General features: G+C 33.8%; 1 protein-coding gene across 2 annotated transcripts in view; it reads right to left on the bottom strand.

Annotated features, from left to right (window-relative positions):
- hip1 (huntingtin interacting protein 1) overlaps positions 1-12,196 on the bottom strand; it is a 60,630-nt gene that overhangs the window by 30,797 nt on the left and 17,637 nt on the right. For both annotated transcript variants that reach the window (XM_051129566.1, XM_051129567.1), the window contains exons 2-4: positions 3,830-3,893; positions 2,076-2,218; positions 585-641 (exon numbers count right to left, since the gene is read on the bottom strand). In XM_051129566.1, coding sequence (XP_050985523.1) covers positions 585-641; positions 2,076-2,218; positions 3,830-3,893 — 264 coding nt within the window. The remainder of the gene's footprint in view (positions 1-584; positions 642-2,075; positions 2,219-3,829; positions 3,894-12,196) is intronic.

The raw sequence follows: 12,196 nt of genomic DNA, 5'->3' as shown, positions 1-12,196 counted from the left end.
CACGTTGCGATGCCAGATGAACGTTATAATAAATCCAAACTCACAACAACATGCAAAGACGGAGTTCGAGATGCTCCACACACATAAATGATAACGGTTATATAGAAAACGTTTCAGTGCAAACGGAAATTAGAATCTGTCATTGTGGCACTCATAGGTTACTCAAGAAAAAGGGGGATTTAAAAGACCAAAAAGAATACAAACATCCAACAACACATACTTGGTAAAAGCGTTTCATAAGCTATGAGGGATGTTTGAGTGGCACAGTCATAACAAGCAAAGCTCTGTAAGCGTTCCTCCAGAGTGACAAACACACACTCACGTCATCGTTTGCTAATTACAGATCATCTCTGTGCTGAGTTAGTGCGTCTGACTCATACACAGAATGCCAAGCTATTCAGCTGTCAATCAGCAGTGGCGAAATGGCTTGCTGACTGACACACTGACAGTTTCCACAATGAGATGAAAACTCAAGGGAACTCGACAGGGCCTCATTCAATACGACAGAGTTATATTGAGCGGGCCTCCGTTTTAGTGGAAAATCATTAAAACCCAGCACCCACAACTTGTGTTCACACGCTTACCCACATCCTGCTCATGTCATTCAGGTCAGCCTTGTGCCGCATGGAGTCCTTAATAACCTGAGGTGACAGAGAGAGACAGAGAAAGAGTTGAGACAGCATTCTAAAAATAAAATAAAACAGACTCTAATTACCCTCGAATAAGATCTCAATAAAACAAGATTTTTCAAAATAAAATACCTCATATTAACATCAAATTCAATACCTCAAAATAATAAAAATACCTCATATTATCATCAAATAAGACACCTGAAAATAAAATACCCTAAAAAAAGATACCTCAAAAAGTACCTCATTTTACCCTCAAAAAATACCTCAAATTAAAATAAAAAAATACCTCATATCAACCTCAAATAAAATATCTCAAAATAAAATTAAAAATACCTCATTTCACCCTCAAATAAGACACCTTAAAATAAAATAAAAACACCTAATTTTACCCTCAAATAAGATACAGCTAAATAAAATAAAAATCAAATTAGATGCCTCAGGCGCAAAATAAAAATACATAATTTTACCCTCGAACAACATACCTCAAAATAAAATAAATATACCTCTTATCACCTCAAAAAAAAACAACTCTAAATAAAATAAAAATACCTCATATCAAATAAAATACCTCAAAATAAAATAAAAATACATAATTTCACCCTCAAATAAGATACCACAAAATAATGAATAAAAAAAATGATATTACCATCAAATAAGATACCTCAAAATAAAATAAAAATACCTAATTGTACCCTCAAATAAGATACCTCAAAATAAAATACAATTAAAAGCTATTATAAAATTACTTCATTGTTTAAATAAAAGTTACATAATACCATCCTCCAATAATAAAATAAAATAAAATAAAATAAATACATTTTTTGGCAAATAGTACAATAATTATCATTATCATTATTATCATAATCAATTCAGCAGTTCAAGTTTGACTAATGAAATTAAAGGAGGTATCCAAAGTGCGGGGTGTTTTATGTCCAACATATGATACAGTGTAAGCATAGCAAACACAAACATTGGGTGAAACATTCTTCTAACTAAGAGCAGTCTTAATTAGACAATTTTTATTGACAGTTTTCAGTATGGAATGTAATATTACAATGTATTTTGGGTCTAAATACTCTACAAAGGTTATATGCAGCACTGCTTTGCTGTCTTAGATGGCTGCAGCCTGCCTTTTTGAACAGATTTTGTGTCAGGAGTGTACCTACGACGCCTTAAATGCTAAGTAGACACATGATTAGGTTTCTGGAAAAGGGGTTGTGAGAGTTGATGTGGAATTGCTCAATATGGATTACACACACATCATGTGTCACTGATGCATGCTGCATTACTATGGGGAGTTGATTTGAGTGTGTGAGTAAAAAAAATAATCAAAGGGAGAAGCAGATATTCAGATATCAAGAAGTGACTAAGGGACAGTTAGAGGTGGGAATGGAATGAGGTGGAATTAGGTGTGTAAGAGATAATACGGCTGTATGTACTCACGTTTGGATGGCCGTCCCTCAGCAGTTTATGGAAGACGTGGCAAAATTTCCAGCAGAGCACTGCATTGCTGGAGAGGGGCAGGCGGTTGACAGCAAGCCAGAATGTGTGAGCCCCCTTCTCATGATGCGTGCCCAATATGCACGGTGAAGACACCAGTCAAGGACAAAAATGAGGAGTGTGGGATTATAAAGTCTGCATCTTTGTTTTATCTTCTAATCCAGATACTCCAGATACCTGAATAAGCCTTCTGAAGGACTAACCAAACCATATTAGTTAAATGATTATTAAGAATTTACTAAGTATTGGAGCAAAGAAACAATTATGTGCAGCCACAGTTACAAAGCATATTTGTATAAAAATAAACTGGGAAAAAAACAGTATGTTTAAAAGCAAAATAAAATAAAATAAAATAAAATAAAAGGTTTAAATGCTCACATTTATAAAATACCTCATATTACAATAAAATTAATTAATTAATAAAACAAGATGTTGAAGTTTATAAAATAAAATACCTCTTGAATTTGACTTCTCAAAAAAAAAAAAAAATAATAATAAGATTAATACAATTAATAACATTAAAAAAGACAAGTTTAAAAGCTTTTCAAGTATAAAATTTGGCTGTTACTGGGCAGTTATATATATTGAATTGGTCTGTCTGGATATATTAAGTAGGCTATTCATTATAAAATAAAATAAAATAAAATAAAATAAAATAAAAAAATAAGAGCATGTTTAAAATGCTCAATTTTAGAAAATACAATACCTCATATTACTTTCAAATTATATACCTCAAAAATAAAATAAAATAAAATAAAATAAGATAAAAGCAAGCCTAAAAGCTCTTCAAGTTTATAAAATAAAATACCCCTCAATTCTAATTACTTAAAAAAATAAATAAATAGAAGTACATTTAAAAGCTTTTCAAGTATAAAACATTGGCAGATATGCATTAAGTAGGCTGTTCATTGTAAAATAAATAAAATAAAATAAAATGGCACATTTAAATGCTCAAATTTTGAAAAAAATTTAATTAATTAAATAATAAAACAAGATAAAAGCAAGTCTAAAAACTCTTCAGGTTTAAAAAAATAAAATAACCCTCAATTTTGATTACTTAATAAAACAAAATAAAATAAAATAAAATAAAAAGCATGTTTAAATTCTCAATTTTATAAAACACAATACCTCATATTACCTTCTAATTATATACCTCAAAAAATGAAACAATTAATTAATTAATTAATAAAACAAGATAAAAGCAAGTCCAAAAGCTCTTCAAGATTACAATACAAAATACAAAATACAAAAAAAAAAAAAAAAAATAATAATAATTAAAAAGCAAGTTTAAAACTTTAAAATAATTTTAAAATAAAAATTTGTCTGCCTGGGTATATGGATAACTAGTATCTTAGCTTGAATTGTCTAAAAAAATAAATAAATAAATAAATTCAAAGGCTGTTCATTGGAAAGCAAAATGATAAAATAAATTAAATGTTTGTAAAGTTTGTAAAGTAAAATAATTGGCCACTTAGGTTTGTCTGATGTATAGATACCTAGTATCTTATCTTGAGGTATTCATGAGGTATTCAAAAAGTATGTCATTCAATGGCCAGAATAAAATAAAAATCACAGTTATTTTATCCGGTAGATAGCAAGTTTGGGGTTGATGCCATATGCTTATTCATCATAAAATAAGCATCATAATTCTCACACACTCCTTCATATTTCTCTTTGAGGTTGACACAAAAGGATATTCCTGGCATGCTTCTCTTTGACAGCAACCTCCTGTGTGTTGATGGCTTTGTTTATGCTCACAGCCTGTGGAAGAGAAGGACAGAAAGAAAATTAATTTGTTGGGCCCTTCGTTCAGCCTTTCTAGAGAGGTTACAGTTTAAAAACCAGCTCATGGCAGACATGTCTTCCTGTGTGCTGAGGGAAACAGTGAGTTTTAGTGTTTCACTAGAGCCTTACTGTGCAACTTTAACCACCGCTGCGCAACCACCACTGAATACTAATGAAGCTGAGCTCAAGGAGTGTTTGACAGACAGCATGACCTAAATGATGCAGAACAAACTTGTGAGAGATATTGAAAAAGCCATATGTTTTCCTTACTGTTCCTGTCACAAATACCAAACCGTCTTCAGTTCTAGGTACCTTCACAATGTAAACAGTCTTCCTGTTTAAACAAGCATCACATTTTCGGCATGGTCAGCTGAAAGTAATGAACCCTTATCGGCCCATCAGATAAAGCACATGGATGCATGAGCCAATTAAGGTGTGGCGGCGCAATCGAGTCTCTCAGCCTTGCTTCCTGTAGATGTCCGAAACGCTTTTTATGTGCAGAAACAAACACATTAGTTCTAAAACCTCATTATGCAACACCAGTGCACAGTGCAGCTGTCCAAAAAGACACATTTGGACAAATTCTACAAGTATGTCAGTAAGCATATTTTTCTTGAAAGAAATTAAAGCAATACTTCACCCAAAAAGAACAATTACTCCATGATTTACTCACCCTCAAGCCATCAAGTGTATGTGACCTTTTTCTTTCAGACGGATACAACTGGAGTAACATTAAAAAAAAATCCTGGCTCTTTCAAGCTGTATAAATGGCAGTGAATGGCTGTTGAGATTTTAAAGTCCAATAAAGTGCATCCATCCATCATAAAAAGTGTCCACACAGCTCTGGGCGGTTAATAAAGTCCTTCTGAAGTTAATCGATGCATTTGTGTATGAAAAATATCCTTATTTCAAACTTTATAAACTGTAATCTCTAGCTTTCACTAACTGTCATACGCACACTCATGAGAAAGTTTTGTTCCAGCAGATGACAGGACGTAGGATAAAAGGTATTTTTTCCATGTTAATCTGAGTTTTTGTCCAAACTAGTTTATTTTAGAAACGGTTTCTATTTCTGTGATGTCACGGCTGGAACAACAACAACAACAACATACAGACTATGACAATTATAATCTCAGGTACTGATTGCATGCTTTATTCAGTGTTAAAAGTAGGGATGGGCCTAATGGCAAAAAAATTATCACAATTTTTTTTCATATCAGTCGATATCTAATCTATTTTTATTTCTTTCACGTTTAAGGCATATTTTTCTACAATGTGAAAGTTGTAAAAACCAGACGGTTAATTGTGGCTTCAAACTATTCTTTATAGTCAGAACACTTCATGTTTTTTGAATTCTTCACACTTTTTCCAGTCATTTTTCCTTAACAAAATAAATATCTTAAAAGAAAAAAAAAATAATTTCTTAGTTCTGCATGTTTTAATAAGTAACATTGTTTCAAATCAAGAAACAGGTTTGTGTTGCCTGATAATATTAATAATAATAATATATATTAAAAAAATTGTCTCTTTGAAATACACATTTGATAGTAGCTTCAGATGTATTTTCATTATCAAAATCAGTAATATCTTTTTTAAATGAACCATTGCTCTTCTATAGTATCATCCATAGATCATGATAACAGATAAAACCAGAAACATGGCACCTCAATACCACGGTAAAAATGTAATATGGTTCCTAGGTATTTGTATGAAAAACAGTCTAAATTCATTTAGTATAAATGCATAAACGATATAGCCTAATCACAAAAAATACTGTAATTATATTCCATTACTCCTCCTTCAACACATTTAAAGGAGAAGTCAAAAATTAGCAGATAATGTACTCACCCCCTTGTCATCCAAGATGTTCATGTCTTTTTTTCTTCAGCCATAAAGAAATTTTGTTTTTTGAGGAAAACATTTCAGCATTTTTCTCCATATAATGGACTGATATGGTGCCCCAATTTTGAACTTCCAAAATGCAGTTTAAATGCGGCTTCAAACGATCCCAAATGCGGTTGTAAACGATACCAGCCGAGGAATAAGGGTCTTATCTAGCAAAACGATCGGTTATTTTCATAAAAATAAAACAGTTTATATACTTTTTTTCTTAAACGCTCATCTTGTCTTGCTCTCCCTGAACTCTGTGTATTCTGGTTCAAGACAGTTAGGGTATGTCGAAAAACTCAGATCGTATTTTCTTCCTCTTCTTCAAAAATAATTTCAAAATCATCCTACATCGCTGCAGAAGTACCGACCCAGTGCTTGCAAAGTGAACATGCAAAGAAGATCAAACACCCTTAACAAAAAAGGTAAAACAGCAATATAAGACTATTTTGAAGTTGAGGGAGAACATGAGATGGGAATTTTTCTGTCATGAACCGGGACAAACACAGTTCAGGGAGAGCGAGACAAGACTTGACATTGAAAAGTATATAAATTGTATTATTTTTATGAAAATAACTGATCGTTTCGCTAGATAAGACCCTTCTTCCTCGGCTGGGATCATTTACAACGGCATCTGGGATCGTTGGAAGCCACATTTAAACTGCATTTTGGAAGTTCAAACTTGGGGCACCATCCTGAAAAAAAATGCTGAAATGTTTTCCTCAAAAAACACAATTTCTTTACGACTGAAGAAAGAAAGACATGAACATCTTGAATGACAAGGGGGTACATTATCTGTCAATTTTTGTTCTGGAAGTGGACGTCTCCTTTAATACATGACTTCATTAATTACATAATAAAATCTGACACAAATGTACCCACATTTCCACATAATACCATTGTGCAGTGCTACAACAGTAAATCTTTGGTTACTGATGGTGATTTGTAGATTAAAAAGCCTTCTGACTGTAAAGTTGCACACAGTCCTGTTTTTCAGAGCCGTTTCATCTGGTTTTAAACAGAGTCATTTGTGTTCTTCGCTGAACGCACTTCACACTGGATCTCACAGCGCTGTTTAGTGACCGAGACCGATCAGTGACTGAACGCATCTGTTCTAGTAAGATTATGGTTTACAAAGTTTCAAATATGGATATTTTTCTTACACAAACACAGTAATTCACTGCAGAAGACCTTTATTAACCTCCCACAGCAGTGTGGAGTACTTTTTATGATGGATGGACACACTTTATTGGACTTCAAAATCTCAACACCCATTCACTGCCATTATAAAGCATGGAAGAGCCAGAACATTTTTTATAACTCCAATTGTATTCATCTGAAAGAAGAAAGTCAAATACACCTACGATGGCTTGAGGGTGAGTAAATCATGGGGTAATTTTCATTTTTGGGTGAACTATCCCTTTAATACTTCTATTGACCAATGACACATTAAATTGATGAAAACTGACAGTAAAGACAGCATGGCTGTTTTCAACATTGATAATTGTTTCTTGAGCAGCAAATCAGCATATTAGAAAGATTTCTGAAGGATCATGTGACACTGAAAACTGGAGTATTGATGCTGAAAATTCAGTTTCACAATATCACTGTTTTTACTGGTAGTTTAGGTTTTACAACAGCTGCATATTACCCTTTAAACCAAAAATAAGAAACCAGGGATCATCCTGACAAGAAATTCTGTCAAGGATGCTCAGAAAATGTTGTTATAGTATGTATAAAGTTAGCGTCGTATGCACACACAGTTCAGTCTTCATCCCTGTGCCGGCTTCTGCTGCCAGACACACTGTTAAAGGTGACAAGGCATGGCTTTGTGTAGACAAGATGGATCTGTGGGATGAGCGTCTCATTAAGTCGCAGCTGTGATCTCAAACATGAGGACAAGGATGTAGAAAGGACAGCAGACTGGAAAAATCCATCCAGGTTTCTTACGGACCAACCCAACAGTAGCCAAAGCTCTTATGCTAAAAATGGTTCTATCCTTAAGAAGTCGGTTTCTTCCATCCCTCTCCAACAACTAATGATGCATTCAGAACAGCTAAACATATGACTAAAACCATCCATGAGCCATCGAGTCTATAAAAAGGCAATCAGAATAAACTGCGTCAACAAATTTCCATTAAAACAGAGAAAATAAAGACCTTTAGAAATAGAGGAGTAGATAAACATAACAGCCAAAGAGATTGTGACGCTGCTGTGAGGAGAGGTGTGACCTAATTTGTCCACACTAAGACTTTGTTGTCTGTGTGAATGAGCTGTGCCAGCTGCCCAGGCCTTTTGGCAATGCGAGTGCATTTACTGGCATCCCGGCCCATTATCTCTCTCACAGGCACTGGCAAATGATAAGATGAAGTGATAAACACTTATTAAAATAAGAAAAGTCAAATAAACTGAGAAAGATTACAAGCAGAGATATTTAAAGGGATAGTTCACGAAAAAATAAAAATGCTGCATTAATTACTCACCCTCATGTCGTTCCAAACCCGTAAGACCTTCGTTCATCTTCAGAACACAAATTATTAAATTATTAAACACAGATATTTTTGATGACGTTTTTTGACACTGCATAGACAGCAGCACAACTACCACGTTCAAGGCCCCGAAAGGTAGTAAGGACAATGTTAAAATAGTCCATGTGACATCAGTGGTTCAACCGTAATGTTATAAAGCTACAAGAATACTTTTTGTGTGCAAAGTAAACAAAAATAATGACTGTCCAACAATTTTCTCTCGTTTGTGTCAGTGTTCGCCACATGTTCACGAACGAAACCTGGACGTGCTGCGTCTTGTTTAGAATCTGCAAAATGATTTCAAAATTTTACCAAAATAAAAGGGATCATACAAATGCATGTTACCTTTTATATAGTACTGACCTCAATAAGATATTTCACATAAAAGATGTTTAAAGATAGTCCACAAGTGAAAATAGTTAAATTTATAAAAATGACCCCATTCAAAATTTTACATCTCCTTGATTCTTAACACTGTGTTGTTACCTGAATGAGCCACAGCTGTGTTTTTTTGGTTTAGTGATAGTTGTTCACTAGTCTCTTGTTTGTCCTGAACAGTTAAACTGCCTGCTGTTCTTCAGGAAAGTCCTTCAGGTGCCACAAATTCTTTGGTTTTCCAGCATTTGAGTGTATTTGAACCCTTCCCAACAATGACCGTAGGATTTTGAGATCCATCTTTTTTTTTTAGGAGTGAGGACAACTAAGGGACTCATATGCAACTAATACAGAAGGTTCAAACACTCACTGATGCATTAAGCCGAGGGGTGAAAACTTTTTGAATTTGAAGATCAGGGTAAATTTAACTTCTGTCTTCTGAGAAACATGCATCTTCTGTAGATTTTGAAGAGCAGTACTAAATGGAAAAAATATTATTTAGGCAAAATAAGAAAAATGTACACATCACCATTCTGTTCAAAAGTTTTCACTCTTAATGGCTCTTAATGCATGGCTTTTCCTTCTGGAGCATCAGTGAGTGTTTGAACCTTCTGTAATAGTTGCATACGAGTCAATCAGTTGTCCTCAGTGTGAAAAGATGGATCTCAAAAATCATACATTCATTTTTGGAAAGGGTTCAAAAACACAAAAATGCTGAAAAACCAAATAATTTGTGGGACCTGAAGGATTTTTTCTTGAAGAACAGCAGGCAGTTTAACAGTTCAGGACAAACAAGGGACTCATGAACAACTATCACTAAACAATAAAAAACACAGTTGTGGATCATTCAGGTAACAACACAGTATAAAGAATCAAGTGTATGTAAACTTTTAAACAGGGTCATTTTTATAAATTCAACTATTATTTTCTCTTGTGGACTATATGTAAATATCTTTTATGTGAAATATCTTATTCAGGTCTGTATTATATAAAAAAATAACATGGGTTTTGTATGATCCCTCTTATTTTGGTAAAATAATTAACATTTTGCAGATTCTGCAAGGTGTATGTAAACTTTTGACTTGAACTGTAAAAGTCTTTGTAAGCACGTCTGAAGATTTTGACAGAGAGGATGACTTGCAATTTTTTGCCCAGCCTTACTTATTCGAACCAGAATACACAGACGATGAACTAAGAAAGATGGACGTTGTGTAATTAAAGAGTGAGTACCTAAATTTCCTGTTTTGCATTTCAAAGAAAGCTCTCCAAACAGGCTGTTACACCACAAGTAGTTTATTCAATCCTTTGCCTACAGCAATATAAACCCATTAGACACTTAATTACTGTGGCACTTTTTCTATATGCAGCTGACGCAAGCTTGTTAAGCAAAGTATATGTGACGGATGATCAGTAAACATCTGCGTTGTGAACCATTCTGACAGTCATGTTTTATGGAACCGCCAAATGCACAGTATCAATCAAATCAATGGGATTTTAGACAGGAGTAATGCACTACAGGGATATTAAGGCCAGCTGTCCTCATGTGACCCATCTGCCTGGAGAGGAGACTGTAAGGAAATAGCTCTCCTCATATTGAGGTTTATGCTTTAACCCATGATGCCCCACAGTTACACAGGCTGGGATGCTATTAGACATAAGTAGTACGTAAATAGTTGCAACTGAAATCTGTGTTATTCAGGGGTGGCTGAGTGTACGCTTGAATATGGATTAATAGAAAATAAGAGCATCCAAAATAAAGAACAACTGCATTTGACAGTGTATGACAGCCCCAATCTCATCCATATCGCTATAACATTCATCCTGTGTAGGATTCAAAATGGGTCTGATACATTTTGTGGTCTGCGCCAATGACCTGCTCCGGAGCAGACTGTGTGTGTGCTGTGGCAGTTCGTGTTACACAGCGTGAAACCAAACTTCTATCGCCCCAATAGAAAGCATACACCGACTGAATTGTCCCCTATCCCCTATATAGTGCACTACGTGCCATTTAGCATACCGAAAATCTCTATGAACAAGTGACCAATTTTAGCTGCAGCTTCAGCATGTATTTATTAAGGGGGCGGGACGCTTCGGATTCTAGAGAGCATTTCATTGGACAGAAAGTTTAATGAGAAACTGAAATGTAGAGTGATGTCATCAAAACCAATGATTCAAATTGGCGGAAGTCACAGACTGTAAGTTTTGAAAGCTTATATCTTGTAAACGCAATTTTTTGTAATTGTTTTGGAGCACACTAGCTTACAGATAACTGTAAGGCTAACATTTTCATAATAAAATCCAAAAAAACTTTAAATTTACACTACATTTTGAAAGTCTGGGGTCAAAATGTTTTTGTTTTGTTACAAATTTACATTTTTTATATGCAAGAATGCATAAAAATGTATCTAAAGTGACAGTAAATACATTTACAATGTTACAAAAGATTTGCATTTCAAATAAATGATTAATCAAAGAATCCTGAAAAAAAAAATCCACAAAAATAGTGAGTAGCACAACAGTTTTTAACATTGATGATAAGCAAATCTATTAGAATGATTTCTGAAGGATCATGTGACACTGGAGTCATTGGAGTAATGATGCTGAAAACTCAGCTTTCCCATCAGAGGAATAAATTAAAATATATTAAAATATAAAAAAGTTATTTTAAATTGAAATAATATTTCACACTGTTATTGCCGTTACTGAATTTTTAATAAAGCTACTTTAAAATTTCTTACCGACCTTAAACGTTTAAATGATATTGTATTTTGCAAGGTAAAAAGTATGTTTTTCACATATCATGAATTATTAATTCATAAATTTTACACTTTTGGGCAGTCTAACCACATTATATTTACTACTAACCTTGCCTTATCATAAAATATCAAATTCTGTTATTTTTTTTTTTAAAAAACATTAATTTGGTCAGCAGGGATTTCCAGTTTTGTTTTAATTTTGCAGACAAAAGTTTTTTAAATACCACTGATGTTTTAAAGAATCTGCTTTACTGCTTATTAAGAAATAAAAAAAAAAAAAAAAAAACTCTGATTTAATAAAAAAAAATATCTAAATTTGTGTTTTGAAAATGAACAAAGGTCTTACGGGTTTGGAACAACATGAGGGTGAGTAATTAATAACAGAATTTAAATTTTTGAGTGAAGTACTCTTTTAATGAAGCTTATTTCTCATCCTGACATTTGTGACTTTCTACCGCAAGAAATATCAAAATGAATTTGAATTCAGAAATGACCTAATGTTAAAAAAAAAAAATGACATCATTGACCCATCCAGTCAAATTCGCATGGTCCCTTTTCTCAGAGGTAGTTTCAGTGGGGTCTTCTGATGTCTCTTCTTGATCTTACTATCTTGGATCACCCTGCCTTTCCCATATCCGGTTGAGTGAAGAATGCAGACTCTACCCACAGTCCTCGACAGGGCACTGCAGCCAACCCAAACAAATTTCCCAGCTACCCATTTTGGGTAATCTTA

Source organism: Labeo rohita, chromosome 15, assembly GCF_022985175.1.
Source record: "Labeo rohita strain BAU-BD-2019 chromosome 15, IGBB_LRoh.1.0, whole genome shotgun sequence".
Classification (NCBI taxonomy): Eukaryota; Metazoa; Chordata; class Actinopteri; order Cypriniformes; family Cyprinidae; genus Labeo; species Labeo rohita.
Note: the sequence above shows the minus strand (reverse complement) of the source record. Positions and strands in the feature narration are given on the sequence as shown.